Here is a 17509-nt window from a genome sequence, read left to right on the forward strand (position 1 = left end):
TTAATAGCAATCAATTGTGTATGACACGAGAATCAATAATCTGGGGGATCAAATAACGAATATTTACAATCCATCAACCAAAACCTCTGAGATCCATTCTGGCGCAGGAACTTGTGGACCCCCGTGCACTGGGAGATCGGAGAGATTGCTTCAAAACGAGCAAAGTCACGGGAAAGGAAAGACATCAGCAGCAGAAACCCAACCTGAATCGCTGTCCGACAGTCACAATGTGTCGATGTGGGCAGATGTATCACTCAGGGGTCCTGACTTCCTAGCTCACTTATGAGATCTCCTTATAGTTTTATGGAATTTTTATCTCCTTGAGGTAATCCTTTTGCTATCTCCATGCAAATAGCCAGAATTTTGTCATAAAGCTTATAAAAATGTTGTAAAACATGAAAACTTTAAAGCTTTTTTTAGAATGATTTGGAGAGGATGGGAACAGAGATGAGCAAATATTTGTGAACCAAACTGCAACACAACAGAAGATCTATAGAGGCTTCATCTGCCCCTAAAAGAAAAGTGGACATTAATTTCTGTGGACCCTGCTGCATACTGATGGGATCGACAAGGATGGTCTTATGGGACGATTCAATGGAAACCAATTAGAAGCCATTGATGATCTGTCCAACGGTCGCAGCAAATATTGCACTGCAACCAGGAGGACATCACGTGCTGTGTAGGAGAATGACTCCGGACCATCAGCTTCTGTTAAAACACTGCCACCATAGTAGCCAAGAGAGCGAGGCCATATAATGCTGGTGTCATTACTCTCCATACGACCACATAAAGTACAACGAGAAGAATGAGGTCAAGATCCTCAAAGCACTTGGATGACCTTCATAAACCAAAAATAATTACAGCAGGAAACCTGCATCGGAAACCTCACATACCTGAATTAAAGATTCGGACAGTTTTGCTTCATCCACTTCTAGGACAATGTTCTTAATTTCTTCATAAGACATCCGATAAGATCCCAAGAAGATGGCTGTAGGGTAAAGAACAAGAAATACGGGTCAATGCAGAGGTGATGGTACTGCTCTGGCAGAAAATTGGCCAGAAGACATGGAGATTTTTGTGGATCTTACAGAATATGCAATTTTCTCCTGATCTAATGATACTTCGGTAATAGTTGGGGAGAAGCTCGGTAACGTGTGGTCCATGTTTCTTTGTCGTGTCTTCATCTACATTGTATGGTCTCCAGCTCCAGGACATTCTTTCCATGTAGTGGAGCCCAGAACTAAGCTGCACAGCGTGCAATATGACCTTGTGCGTACATGTACAAAACATCCTCAGAGCCAGAAGTCCTGGCCCAGCATGAGAAGCCCAGAGTGTTCGGTGCTCGTGGCTGGGATCAGAAAATGCGACGGGGACCAGATGGGTGATGGTGAGACGCAGAGGGACCAGAGAGGTGAGCGGTGAGGTAAATAGATTTTGTTTCTTTATCCTTTTGATTAAATTTTAAGGCTCAAAAAAAGGCCTAGAACTTGATGTCCCTCAAAAACTGATCAAAAGACAAGAAGAAAATTGATGCTGGAGGCTGCAAGAGGCCAAGAGCAACAATCAAGGAGCTGCAGGAATTTCTGTACAGTCCTGGTTGTGTCCTGCATGTGACAACAATCTCCCACAATCCTCATATGTCCGGCAAGTAGGGTCGCGTGGGAAAATGCAAGCCTTTGCTTACAAAGAAAACATACAAGTCTGGCGATGTTTTCTTAAACCTCCATTACGATTAACAAAAACACGTGGGGAATATGTTCTGTCTGATCAGACCGAGCTGGAGCTTTGTGGCCAGAATTGCAAAAGTTTTATTTGGTGCCAACACTGCGCATCTCCAAAATTCCCCCATCCCTACAGTGAGGCATGGTGGGGGCAGCATTGAGCTTTGGGGCTGTTTTTCTGAAGCTGGAATTGGGAATTTAGTCAAGGTGGAGAGAATCATGAACATTTCCAAATATCAGTCAATTTCACATCAGAACTTTCCGGCTTCTGCTAAAAAGCTGAAGATGAGGAGGAATTTCACCTTTCAGCGGCAACGATCCAAAGTGACCTCTAAATCACCAAAAGAACGGATCCTCCAGAAAAAGAAGGAAGTCCTGGAGTGGCCGATCCCAGACCCATACCTGATCCCAAGGCCCCATCTGTGGTGACCTGAAGAGGGCGCTGTACGCAGGAGATGCCCCCAATCTGACAGATGTGGAGCTGCTGTAAGGTGCTGGCAAAGATCGCCAATTCTATATGTGCCGCGCTGATAGACCCCTGACCCAAAAATACCGAATGCTGCCAGTAACTCACAGGGGACTGCAACAAAGTATTAATGTAAGGGTGTGCAGATTTATGCAACCACATCATTTTACTTCTTTATTTTTCTTTTTCCACCTGAAAATATTTCTGTTTGGTTTTCACTGTATTTGTGCAGATTTTGGGCAACATTATCTGAAATGATTGTTCTTGGTGGGATTATGTTACATAACAAAAAAAATGCATTTTAACAGGGGTGTGTAGACTTTTCATATCCACTGTATATTCTTATTTATATATTGCTCCAGTTTTGCTGTAATATTTTTTTTCACAATTGGGGTGAATCTTATAACCACGAGTAACTTTTCTGCAGCAGTTTGTGTAGCGATCACATGAGATGATACGTACAGAGGTTCTGGGCTGTTTTACCATCCAGGACTCTCAGTTCCTTCACTTTCTTCTTGGCCATTACTGGTTTTGTTTCCTCCTCTTCTTCCGGAGCTTTCTTAACTGGAAGACAAGAGAACAATTCCTTTAATAAAGTTGAGTACTTTTCATACAGACCTTTATACATTGAATGCACTGATCGACGGAGGCGTGACATTTATCTGCTCTGATTAAATCATTTTATTCACTAATAGATGAAATGACAAAAATTATACAAAAAAGCTCGGTACAGTAGACAACAAAAAGGAAAAAAAAGGATGAAAAAACAAAAAGAACAAAAGATTAAAGAGATAGAAAAACTGGAAATAAAAAAGTAACGACAAAGGGAGAGGAGAAAAAAAGGAAGAATTGAAATAATACAAAAGGAGAAATAAAGAAGAAGGACACAACTGAGAAGATGGAAAAGAGCAGAGAAAGATCGGAGCCAGAAACGAGGAAGAAGTAAATGATGCTGGAGAAACAGTGACGGGCTACACTGCGGACTGAAGGCGTCAGACGGACGGCGAGCAGAAGGGTTTACTCCATTTCTGTGTTTGTGGCTTGCTGGATAGAAAAACTGTCAAAGTGACAAATTTATCAGCTGATGCTGGATGACAACTCTGTATTATCTGACCCCTTTTGGTAATTTTGGGGCACATAACACATTTTAGGCCTCATCCCCCTTTCTCAGATAGAACCATTCTTTACCAGAACACAAAATGTCAGATCTCGATACAACAAGACGTGTGGTCTGGTAGTCAGCCATCTCTTGTCTCCACCATCCGGCACTTCCGATTTTATTTCCACCCTTACGGCAGATTGGAAGCTCTGCAGAACAATCCCATTATGCCCTCACACATTGCAGGAGGTGAATGGCTGGGATTACATCTCAGAGACAATATGCAAACGATGAGTAAGAAAAAGCAGAAAGAAGGAAAAGTGATTCCTATGTCTCCATAGGAGATAAACTCTCTTGTGCTCAGTGCTTCTAAGACTTTGAGTTGCTCCCTGACCTGCTCTGCTGCCTATCTGCAGTCTGCTGGACGTTTCCAGCTTGCCTGCGGTTTCCAGCATTCAAGCTGCCAATCTGCAGACCCCTGGACATCTCCTGTCTTCCTGCAGTCTCCAGTCCCTCAAGGGTCCGCGCCCCGGGTGCCTCATCCATCTGCTGCACCGACGCCCGTGGTTCATGTTCCTTCCAGGCTTGGAGGATCTACCTCATCTGGTGAACCTAACAATAGCTCACAGGGTGACTGACTGCTGAGACCACCACCGGTAGCCAGATATGGGGAGTTCTGTCCTCCCCTTTTATTTAAGTAGAGGTCGCTCTTTAGGGCAGATGGAGATAGCAGAGTACAGCGTTGACCTTTCTTCACCATTTCAGTGGAGAATATATGGAATTGCTTGACTGTCACTCTGTTGATTTGGTGAGACCATCCAAACTGGGAGCTTGCAGGGACCCCACTGTTTTAGTACTTTTCCCATAAAGCAGCCGTCACATTATTCCCTATGATATGTATTTGTGTATGTATTTATATTCCGTAGACGATACTTTCCTTGCAAATGACAGTCCAAATCCTGCTGCCATCCACCTTGCAGAGGTCTCCTGTCACCACTCTGTTGTTGGATGTCCCAGGACCAGGTGCTCCTTCCCTGTACCTAATGCTAGAGGCACCCTAGCTATCCCTGTTCCTCAAATTACTTCTAATAGTGAAGATGTCAGGGCCACATAACTTGCCTTAGCTCCAGAATTCTCCCTCGGTCTATACTGCTTCCCACCCAGGGAAGAGGGGAGTAGTAGTGTACCATAGTACACCATCCAAACTAACAAAGTAATACGAACAGGGATAAAGAAACATACCAAACATACAAAAATTCTCACAAAAACAACAGATTGAGACACCGGGGAGTGAAGGGTGAAGAAACCCAAAGTAAGAGAAGGAGAGGATTTGTACATAACCAAAGCCTAACAACAGTCTCAGATAAATCCACCAAACAACTTCTCAAACAAGAACAACCACCAACTCCTGAACCATGGAGGAATGACGCCAACGCTGGCAATGAGTGCTGGCCAGAGCCCAGAATAGGGAGGGGAGCGGCCAACACTGAACAGCTGAGAACCATAGGGCAGGAAAGCTTCCAGGAGCTCTCAACTGAGCAGATTAGCCTCTGCACTGCTAGAAGAAACCTGCACTATTTAATAAGAAGGTGAAGTGCTTCTAACCAATGCAGGAGTAGGAGAAATTAGACGCTGCGGTCTTCTGGCTCCTCTCTGACACAGTAAACATGTGACATCTCCACTCTGGACGTTTCTACTGGTATTTATAGAAGAACCAGAAAATCTGACATCTGAAGCAGCATGAAAAGTCCACCAAACTGAACAAGCCGCACATTACAGCGAAAGAGTCATTTCAGGCCTTTAGGAAGTTAACAGCAAAAGTTGAGGAGCAAGTGATCAGTGTCTGATTTTTATGGCGCAGCGAGGAGCTCGCTAGGACTTGCCGCACTTCATCATTCTCTGCCTTATGACTAAGTGCGACAATGGAGCCGCCGCAGACATATAAAGAAGAATGACTTGCTCTTCAATTCCCTCCTGTGATCTCTGCAAGTAAAGAAAACAAGAAAACAGAAGAGCTGCGTTTAACTCTTACATTGCCCTTAAAAAGGGTGGACTGGAATAGATAAAAAAGGAAAACTTATTTCTGGGAGGATTATGAGAGCAATAAAGCAACAACGCACAAACGTGACATAACGGGGACCTCTGACCCCTAACAATATGTTGCTTTGTTGCTGAGGCTTGATATTACGCTGTCCCACTTCACATCACATAACCAGAGCCCCAATGTTGGCTGTCCGAAGACCATGGTGATGCCACTACTGTGATCAGTGATGGGCAGTCATAATCGCATGGCACGACGAGGCACCGGACCTTCAGAAGACCATGAAATCCCACCACGTTACCATTAAATAAATAGTCACATCCTTCCACCAAGCGCCGCTGGTCTCCCAACAATTGCGTTCCTTTTCTTTTCAGAATTTGCTGAATGTTCCTGGTGACAATGTAAGGACTCCATATATCCCTGAGCAATGAGGTCACAGACAGAAAACCTCCCTCCACCAGGACTTCCACCACGCCAGCAGATAGTGCTGGAAATTAATGGCCCTGTACAGCTAAATGTAGAAATACCCCCATAAGTAGGACCTTGGAAGGAAGGGGGTGTGTTATGACCTGGTGGTTAAGAGGCCACACTGATATGACCTGGTGGCTAAAACGCAACATGGAACGAGCTCTGAGAAGGTGGTATCTCTACTGACCGCAGTCCCTAATCCTAACAACAACACTAGTAATAGCCGTGGGATGTTCCTGACTCTCCCTAGACACCTCTTCACAGCCTAAGAACTAACTACCCCTAAAGAAGGAAATAGAAAGCTATCTTGCCTCAGAGAAAACCCCAAAAGGAAAGACAGCCCCCCACAAATATTGACTGTGAGTGGAGAGGGAAATGACGTACACAGAAATGAAATCAGATTTCAGCAAAGGAGGCCAATACTAAACTTGATAGACAGAGAGAAAAGGATACTGTGCGGTCAGTATTAAAAACTACAAAATCCATGCAGAATGAACATGGGAGAAACAAGAGTCAAAAAATGGCAAAGAAAATGAAAAGTATCATAAAATTATATTTTATTTAGAATCCATTAAAAAGATTCATCATACATGGTAATATAATAATACAAAAAGGATTGTGATTAGTGACTACATACAAAGTGCATCAATTATTCCAGAAGCAAATGGACGGAATTTTAGATAGCATACTGTTGCGGTACCTTATAGTTTGTGTACATGTGCATAATAGGACTTAGTTCCGATGTGCAACAGGTATACATGTCTCATTGATAGACCATCATTATACTAGCAGCGCACCGTGTCCTAATTTCCCGCAAGGTACAACATGTATAAAATGCTAAATGATAATAAACAGGGAGTTATTTACCCATAGGTTTCTGTAACAGTCCGTCCAGGTCCTGGAATACCCATACCATAATTTGGGGTATTCCAGGACCTGGACGGACTGTTACAGACACCTATGGGTAAATAACTCCCTGTTTATTATCATTTAGCATTTTATACATGTTGTACCTTGCGGGAAATTAGGACACGGTGCGCTGCTAGTATAATGATGGTCTATCATTGAGACATGCATACCTGTTGCACATCGGAACTAAGTGCTATTATGCACATTTTCACAAACTATATGGTACCGCAACAGTATGCTATCTAAAATTCCGTCCATTTGCTTCTGGAATAATTGATGCACTTTGTATGTAGTCACTAATCACAATCCTTTTTGTATTATTATGTTACCATGTATGATGAATCTTTTTAATGGATTCTAAATAAAATATAATTTTATGATACTTTTCATTTTCTTTGCCATTTTTTGACTCTTGTTTCTCCCATGTTCATAATATGTTATTGAGTCGCTGTATATGGTAGTTTACTGACGTTCTCTGTGTATAAAAATCCACGCAGAGTTTACAAAAATGAACTCCACACCGACTCACGGTGTGGAGGGGCAAATCTGCTTTCCCAGAGCTTCCAGCTAGCCTGAATATTACATAATGACAAGCTGGACAAAAAGAGACATATTTGCAGAGCAATAGAGTCCAAGCAAATGGACAAACAAGAACTAGCAGAACTTATTTTTTGCTGACAAGGACAGGCCATATGAGAAATCCAAGGAGAGAACCAAATCCAACCATGAACATTGACAGCTGGCATGAACTAAAGCCCAGAGCAGGTCTAAATAACAAACCCAGGCAAGGCGATTAGTGAAGGCAGCTGCTACAGCTACCTAAAGGAGCAGCAGTTCCACTCGAAACCACCAGAGGGAGCCCAAGGGCAGAACTCACAAAAATACCATTAGCAACCACAGGAGGGAGCTCCAGAACAGAATTCACAACAGGGGTGTCCATTCCTACTCTACAATATGATCGACAACAAAAGTAAAATGTTCGGGAGGTTTAATGACTGGAGGGAAAGTTTATCACAAGAAGCATTAAAATACATTTTCAGATCCAAAATCCAAACATATTAACGATGGAGCCCTGCGTATAAGACACCATCGCCAGTGAGAAGCCCAAGAAGGAGGCAATGACCAGGGTCAATCAGAAGAATCATCCTGGCTCCACGTGATGACTGCAGGCAAACATTAGGAGATGTTCTAGTCACGCACTTCAGGACGCGACAGAACCTGATTACATGAAGCAACGGTTACCCACAGCCGGGACAACACGGCGTCTAATAACCATCTCCAACAATAAGGAAGATCACACTGCAGACATGGAAGGAGAATCCCAGGAGAAATATGGAGGCAGAAAGCTGAAGAAAGATCTAAGAAAATGACAACTACAGAACACCATGCAGAGAAGACAGAAGAGGAGAAGAATGTAACCATATAATACCGCACAGGTGTAAGAGCAAAGCCAGGAACAAAGCAGACGATTTTATGTGCAGTTATAGAAAATGTACTAAACTAGAAGAATTTATAAAAAGTTCAATAAATACCTGTCAGTAAAGGAAAGAGTGTACAGGAATAAGATATACCGTATATACCCGAGTATAAGCCGACCCGAGTATAAGCTGACCCCCCTAATTTTGCCACAAAGAACTGGGAAAACTTAATGACTCGAGTATAAGCCTAGGGTGGGAAATGCAGCAGCTACTGGTAAATGTCAAAAATAAAAATAGATACCAAAAAAAGTAAAATTAAGTGAGACTTCAGTAGGTTAAGTGTTTTTGAATATCCATATTGAATCAGGAGCCCCATATAATGCTCCATAAAGTTTATGATGGCCCCATAAGATGCTCCACAGACACATTTGCCCAATATAATTCTGCACAAATTTTGATTATGGCCCCATAAGATGCTCCATAAAGATATTTGTCCCATATAGTGCTGCACAAACGTTGATTATGGTCCCATAAGATGCTCCATAAAGATATTTGCCCCATATAGTGCTGCACAAACGTTGATTATGGCCCCGTGCAGACACTTGCCCCATATAGTGCTGCACAAACGTTAGGGTCCCATAGATGCTCCATACATATACAGCGCCCCAGAGTCCTGGTCGTTGCAGTATTGTCGCTCTTCCACAAGGGGGAGTGATGGCACGTCTGATGGCACTAAAGGAGTTCACCTGACCAGGTATCACAGTCACACACTACACTTCACACTCCGGCCACCAGGGGGAGCAAAAGGTTCTATGTATTAGGCCACTCCTCACACTCTGGTAAAACTGGGGGTCGGATAGGAAGTTAGGGAGAAGCTGACTGGGTTTTGCCCAGGTAACATCTAGTGAGAGAAGCGGTTGCTTGGGAAGACTCAGGGAGGTCCCTGTCAGGGGTGGGATCCTGACAGTGGCCTAGCACGAGACAGATTGTTACGGAGCTGCGCCTGCACTTCCTGGCGGCATCCTAAGAAAGGACAAGAAGCGAAGTATATTGTGGAGAAGTGAGAAACGAGATCACAGCACAAAGGAGATAGAACCAGGAGGAGTCGTGCCCCAAGATCGGCAACATCCTTCTGAGGCGCGTAACTGACGGCCGGAACGCCGAGGGAGTAATAGGCTCTACGCATTACTTTGAACTACGGCAGGGCAGTTAACTCTAGGTTGGCTGCCTCACCTTTACACCTAATGAAGACAACGGAGGCAATTGTGGGAGAGGGGCGTCTCTAGGGTCCCTATAAAATAACTCCAGGCCTACCCCGTCATACGGGTGCGTCCTATCCAAACCATCTGGGGGACGGAGAGAGAACGGAAACATACACGACAGTTGTGAGGACTATCCCGTGGTGCTCAGCAGGGAGGTACTACAACACCCAGGCGCTAGTAGGAAGGCTACTGATTTCCACCTGCAAAGGGAACTCTGGATGTGCCTTCGGACCGGCCGGTCTCAGACAGCCCTGTTAGCAGTGCTCTGGATTGTGGATGCCGAAGAATTCAGTAAAAAGGTAAAGAGACTGCAACCCTGTGTCCTCGTCATTTACTGCGACCTACACCATCACCATCTATTCATCAAGGGAAGCCCTGGGGACATACTTCACCTGTGGGAAGTTACACCATCTAGCTGCCATTCCATCACCCCAGCGGAGCCCTAGCAGCGTCGGTCACCTTGACCGAATACCACAGGTGGCGTCACGAACACTTGACAAACTCTCACCTACGCCTTTAACTGGGCGCCCCTTAGCAGGGCCACGGACCGGGTCGGGCCACCGTGACATCCCCAGAACCGAGACAGAAGGGACCCGGTACCGAGTACCCCGCTGCCCTGCGTTTGGGGGCCGCTCCACAGACACTTGCCCCATATAGTGCTGCACAAACGTTGATTATGACCCTATAATATGCTCCATACAGACACTTGCCCCATATAGTGCTGCACAAACGTTATGGCTCCATAAGATGCTCCATACAGACACTTGCCCCATATAGTGCTGCACAAACGTTATGGCCCCATAGATGCTCCATACAGACAGTTGCCCCATTTGCTGTTGCTGCGATAAAAAAAATCACATACTCACCTCTCCGTCGCTCAGGCCCCCGGCACTTTCAATATTCACCTGACTTCGTTCTGGCGCAGCTCCATCTTCAGCGTCTTCTGCACTGACGTTGAGGCAGAGGGCGTGCACTAGCCACGTCACCGCGCTCTCTGACCTCAGCGTCAATGCAGAAGATGCTGAAGACGGAGCACCGGAACGAGGAGCAGGTGAATATCGCGCAGCGCTCCCCCTCCCCGTTAAACTCACATGCTCCTGGCGCGGTCCCTGCTTCCCCGGCGCTGCTGCTTCATCCTGTACTGAGCGGTCACCGTTACTGCTCATTACAGTAATGAATATGCAGCTCCACCTCCCATAGAGGTGGAGCCGCATATTCATTACTGTAATGAGCGGTGCCATGTGACCGCTCAGTACAGGAAGAAGCTGGGGCGCCGGGGAGCCAGGGACCGGCAGGGACCGAACCAGGAGTAGGTGAGTATAATTAGACAGCCCCCGCCGCCCTCCCCTGCCGACCCCTGGGTATGACTCGAGTATTAGCCGAGAGGAGGACTTGCAGCCCCCAAAAATGGGCTGAAAATCTCGGCTTATACTCGAGTATATACGGTATTCTTGTACATAGGGGCAGTATTATAGTAGTTATATTCTTGTATATAGGGGAATATTATAGTAGTTATATTCTTGTACATAGGGAGCAGTATTATAGCAGTTACATTCTTGTACATAGGGACAGTATTATGGTAGTTATATTCCTGTACATAGGAGCAGTATTATAGTAGTTATTTTCTTATATATAGGAGCAGTATTATAGTAGTTATATTCTTGTACATAGGAGCAGTATTATAGTAGTTATATTCTTGAACATGGGAGCAGTATTATAGTAGTTATATTGTATATAGGGAGCAGTATTATAGTAATTATATTCTTGTATACAGCGGCAGTATTATAGTAGTAATATTCTTGCACATAGGAGCAGTATTATAGTAGTTATATTCTTGTACATAGGAGCAGTATTATAGTAGTTATATTCTTGAACATAGGAGCAGTATTATAGTAGTTATATTGTATATAGGGAGCAGTATTATAGTAATTATATTCTTGTATATAGCGGCAGTATTATAGTAGTAATATTCTTGCACATAGGAGCAGTATTATAGTAGTTATATTCTTGTACATAGGGGCAGTATTATAGTAGTTATATTCTTGTATATAGGGAGCAGTATTATAGTAGTTATATTCTCGTATATAGGAGTAGTATTATAGTAGTTATATTCTTGTATATAGGGGCAGTATTATAGTAGTTATATTCTTGAACATAGGAGCAGTATTACAGTAGTTATATTCTTGTACATAGGGGCAGTATTATAGTAGTTATATTCTTGTACATAGGAGCAGTATTATAGTAGTTATGTTACTGTACATAGGAGCAGTATTATAATAGTTATATTTTTGTACATAGGGACAGTATTATAGTAGTTATATTCTTGTACATAGGGGAAGTATTATAGTAGTTATATTCTTGTACATAGGGAGCAGTATTATAGTAGTTATATTCTTGAACATAGGAGCAGTATTATAGTAGTTATATTGTATATAGGGAGCAGTATTATAGTAATTATATTCTTGTATATAGCGGCAGTATTATAGTAGTTATATTCTTGCACATAGGAGCAGTATTATAGTAGTTATATTCTTGTACATAGGGGCAGTATTATAGTAGTTATATTCTTGTATATAGGGAGCAGTATTATAGTAGTTATATTCTCGTATATAGGAGTAGTATTATAATAGTTATATTCTTGTATATAGGGGCAGTATTATAGTAGTTATAATCTTGTACATAGGGGCAGTATTATAGTAGTTATATTCTTGTATATAGGGAGCAGTATTATAGTAGTTATATTCTCGTATATAGGAGTAGTATTATAGTAGTTATATTCTTGTATATAGGGGCAGTATTATAGTAGTTATATTCTTGAACATAGGAGCAGTATTACAGTAGTTATATTCTTGTGCATAGGGGCAGTATTATAGTAGTTATATTCTTGTACATAGGAGCAGTATTATAGTAGTTATGTTACTGTACATAGGAGCAGTATTATAATAGTTATATTTTTGTACATAGGGACAGTATTATAGTAGTTATATTCTTGTACATAGGGGAAGTATTATAGTAGTTATATTCTTGTACATAGGGGCAGTATTATAGTAGTTATATTCTTGTACATAGGGAGCAGTATTATAGTAGTTATATTCTTGAACATAGGAGCAGTATTATAGTAGTTATATTGTATATAGGGAGCAGTATTATAGTAATTATATTCTTGTATATAGCGGCAGTATTATAGTAGTTATATTCTTGCACATAGGAGCAGTATTATAGCAGTTATATTCTTGTACATAGGGGCAGTATTATAGTAGTTATATTCTTGTATATAGGGAGCAGTATTATAGTAGTTATATTCTCGTATATAGGAGTAGTATTATAATAGTTATATTCTTGTATATAGGGGCAGTATTATAGTAGTTATAATCTTGTATATAGGGGCAGTATTTTAGTAGTTATATTTTTGAACATAGGAGCAGTATTACAGTAGTTATATTCTTGTACATAGGGGCAGTATTATAGTAGTTATATTCTTGTACATAGGAGCAGTATTATAGTAGTTATGTTACTGTACATAGGAGCAGTATTATAATAGTTATATTCTTGTACATAGGGAGCAGTATTGTAGTTAAATTCTTGTACATAGGGAGCAGTATTATAGCAGTTACATTCTTGTACATAGGGACAGTATTATGGTAGTTATATTCCTGTACATAGGAGCAGTATTATAGTAGTTATTTTCTTATATATAGGAGCAGTATTATAGTAGTTATATTCTTGTACATAGGAGCAGTATTATAGTAGTTATATTCTTGAACATGGGAGCAGTATTATAGTAGTTATATTGTATATAGGGAGCAGTATTATAGTAATTATATTCTTGTATACAGCGGCAGTATTATAGTAGTAATATTCTTGCACATAGGAGCAGTATTATAGTAGTTATATTCTTGTACATAGGAGCAGTATTATAGTAGTTATATTCTTGAACATAGGAGCAGTATTATAGTAGTTATATTGTATATAGGGAGCAGTATTATAGTAATTATATTCTTGTATATAGCGGCAGTATTATAGTAGTAATATTCTTGCACATAGGAGCAGTATTATAGTAGTTATATTCTTGTACATAGGGGCAGTATTATAGTAGTTATATTCTTGTATATAGGGAGCAGTATTATAGTAGTTATATTCTTGAACATAGGAGCAGTATTACAGTAGTTATATTCTTGTACATAGGGGCAGTATTATAGTAGTTATATTCTTGTACATAGGAGCAGTATTATAGTAGTTATGTTACTGTACATAGGAGCAGTATTATAATAGTTATATTTTTGTACATAGGGACAGTATTATAGTAGTTATATTCTTGTACATAGGGGAAGCATTATAGTAGTTATATTCTTGTACATAGGGGCAGTATTATAGTAGTTATATTCTTGTACATAGGGAGCAGTATTATAGTAGTTATATTCTTGAACATAGGAGCAGTATTATAGTAGTTATATTGTATATAGGGAGCAGTATTATAGTAATTATATTCTTGTATATAGCGGCAGTATTATAGTAGTTATATTCTTGCACATAGGAGCAGTATTATAGTAGTTATATTCTTGTACATAGGGGCAGTATTATAGTAGTTATATTCTTGTATATAGGGAGCAGTATTATAGTAGTTATATTCTCGTATATAGGAGTAGTATTATAATAGTTATATTCTTGTATATAGGGGCAGTATTATAGTAGTTATAATCTTGTATATAGGGGCAGTATTTTAGTAGTTATATTTTTGAACATAGGAGCAGTATTACAGTAGTTATATTCTTGTACATAGGGGCAGTATTATAGTAGTTGTATTCTTGTACATAGGAGCAGTATTATAGTAGTTATGTTACTGTACATAGGAGCAGTATTATAATAGTTATATTTTTGTACATAGGGACAGTATTATAGTAGTTATATTCTTGTACATAGGGGAAGTATTATAGTAGTTATATTCTTGTACATAGGGAGCAGTATTATAGTAGTTATATTCTTGTATACAGGGGCAGTATTATAGTAGTTATATTCTTGTACATAGGGGAAGTATTATAGTAGTTATATTCTTGTATATACGGGCAGTATTATAGTAGTTATATTCTTGTATACAGGGGCATTATTATAATAGTTATATTCTTGTACATAGGAGCAGTATTATAGTAGTTATATTCTTGTACATAGGAGCAGTATTATAATAGTTATATTTTTGTACATAGGGACAGTATTATAGTAGTTATATTCTTGTACATAGGGAGCAGTATTATAGTAGTTATATTGTATATAGGAGCAGTATTATAGTAGTTATATTCTTGTATATAGGGGGCAGTATTATAGTAGTTATATTCTTGTACATAGGAGCAGTATTATAGTAGTTATATTCTTGTACATAGGGGCAGTATTATAGTAGTTAAATTCTTGTACATATTAGGCAGTATTATAGCAGTTATATTCTTGTATACAGGGGCAGTATTATAGTAGTTATATTCTTGTATATAGGGGCAGTATTATAGTAGTTATATTCTTGCACATAGTAGCAGTATTATAGTAGTTATATTCTTGTATATAGGGGCAGTATTATAGTAGTTATATTCTTGTACATAGGGGCAGTGTTATAGTATTTATATTCTTGTACATAGGAGCAGCATTATAGTAGTTATATTCTTGTACATAGGGGGCAGTATTATAGTAGTTATATTCTTGTACATAGAGGGCAGTCTTATATTAGTTAAATTCTTGTATATAGGGGCAGTATTATAGTAGTTATATTCTTGTATACAGGGGCAGTATTATAGTAGTTATATTCTTGTACATAGGAGCAGTATTATAGTAGTTATGTTACTGTACATAGGAGCAGTATTATAATAGTTATATTTTTGTACATAGGGACAGTATTATAGTAGTTATATTCTTGTACATAGGGGAAGTATTATAGTAGTTATATTCTTGTACATAGGGAGCAGTATTATAGTAGTTATATTCTTGTATACAGGGGCATTATTATAGTAGTTATATTCTTGTACATAGGAGCAGTATTATAGTAGTTATATTCTTGTACATAGGAGCAGTATTATAATAGTTATATTTTTGTACATAGGGACAGTATTATAGTAGTTATATTCTTGTACATAGGGAGCAGTATTATAGTAGTTATATTGTATATAGGAGCAGTATTATAGTAGTTATATTCTTGTATATAGGGGGCAGTATTATAGTAGTTATATTCTTGTACATAGGAGCAGTATTATAGTAGTTATATTCTTGTACATAGGGGGCAGTATTATAGTAGTTATATTCTTGTACATAGAGGGCAGTCTTATATTAGTTAAATTCTTGTATATAGGGGCAGTATTATAGTAGTTATATTCTTGTATACAGGGGCAGTATTATAGTAGTTATATTCTTGTACATAGGAGCAGTATTATAGTAGTTATATTCTTGTACATAGCAGCAGTATTATAGTAGTTATATTCTTGTACATAGGGGCAGTATTATAGTAGTTATATTCTTGTACATAGGGGCAGTATTATAGTAGTTATATTCTTGTACATAGGGGCAGTATTATAGTAGTTATATTCTTGTACATAGCAGCAGTATTATAGTAGTTATATTCTTGTACATAGGGGCAGTATTATAGTAGTTATATTCTTGTACATAGGAGCAGTATTATAGTAGTTATATTCTTGTACATAAGGGGCAGTATTATAGTAGTTATATTCTTGTACATAGGGGGCAGTATTATAGTAGTTATATTCTTGTACATTAGGGGCAGTATAATAGTAGTTATATTCTTGTACATAGGGGTAGTATTATAGTAGTTATATTCTTGTACATAGGGGCAGTATTGTAGTAGTTATATTCTTCTACATAGGGGCAGTATTATAGTAGTTATATTCTTGTATATAGGGAGCAGTATTATAGTAGTTATATTCTCGTATATAGGAGTATTATAATAGTTATATTCTTGTATATAGGGGCAGTATTATAGTAGTTATAATCTTGTATATAGGGGCAGTATTTTAGTAGTTATATTTTTGAACATAGGAGCAGTATTACAGTAGTTATATTCTTGTACATAGGGGCAGTATTATAGTAGTTATATTCTTGTACATAGGAGCAGTATTATAGTAGTTATGTTACTGTACATAGGAGCAGTATTATAATAGTTATATTTTTGTACATAGGGACAGTATTATAGTAGTTATATTCTTGTACATAGGGGAAGTATTATAGTAGTTATATTCTTGTACATAGGGAGCAGTATTATAGTAGTTATATTCTTGTATACAGGGGCAGTATTATAGTAGTTATATTCTTGTACATAGGGGAAGTATTATAGTAGTTATATTCTTGTATATACGGGCAGTATTATAGTAGTTATATTCTTGTATACAGGGGCATTATTATAGTAGTTATATTCTTGTACATAGGAGCAGTATTATAGTAGTTATATTCTTGTACATAGGAGCAGTATTATAATAGTTATATTTTTGTACATAGGGACAGTATTATAGTAGTTATATTCTTGTACATAGGGAGCAGTATTATAGTAGTTATATTGTATATAGGAGCAGTATTATAGTAGTTATATTCTTGTATATAGGGGGCAGTATTATAGTAGTTATATTCTTGTACATAGGAGCAGTATTATAGTAGTTATATTCTTGTACATAGGGGCAGTATTATAGTAGTTAAATTCTTGTACATATTAGGCAGTATTATAGCAGTTATATTCTTGTATACAGGGGCAGTATTATAGTAGTTATATTCTTGTATATAGGGGCAGTATTATAGTAGTTATATTCTTGCACATAGTAGCAGTATTATAGTAGTTATATTCTTGTATATAGGGGCAGTATTATAGTAGTTATATTCTTGTACATAGGGGCAGTGTTATAGTATTTATATTCTTGTACATAGGAGCAGCATTATAGTAGTTATATTCTTGTACATAGGGGGCAGTATTATAGTAGTTATATTCTTGTACATAGAGGGCAGTCTTATATTAGTTAAATTCTTGTATATAGGGGCAGTATTATAGTAGTTATATTCTTGTATACAGGGGCAGTATTATAGTAGTTATATTCTTGTACATAGGAGCAGTATTATAGTAGTTATGTTACTGTACATAGGAGCAGTATTA

The 17509-nt window shown here is 39.1% G+C and overlaps 1 protein-coding gene across 3 annotated transcripts in view; it reads right to left on the minus strand.

The window, feature by feature from the left end:
* DIAPH2 (diaphanous related formin 2) overlaps nt 1–17509 on the minus strand; it is a 1729654-nt gene that overhangs the window by 963097 nt on the left and 749048 nt on the right. For all 3 annotated transcript variants that reach the window (XM_077286525.1, XM_077286526.1, XM_077286527.1), the window contains exons 19-20: nt 2650–2751; nt 894–988 (exon numbers count right to left, since the gene is read on the minus strand). In XM_077286525.1, coding sequence (XP_077142640.1) covers nt 894–988; nt 2650–2751 — 197 coding nt within the window. The remainder of the gene's footprint in view (nt 1–893; nt 989–2649; nt 2752–17509) is intronic.

Source organism: Ranitomeya variabilis, chromosome 2, assembly GCF_051348905.1.
Source record: "Ranitomeya variabilis isolate aRanVar5 chromosome 2, aRanVar5.hap1, whole genome shotgun sequence".
Lineage (NCBI taxonomy): Eukaryota > Metazoa > Chordata > Amphibia > Anura > Dendrobatidae > Ranitomeya > Ranitomeya variabilis.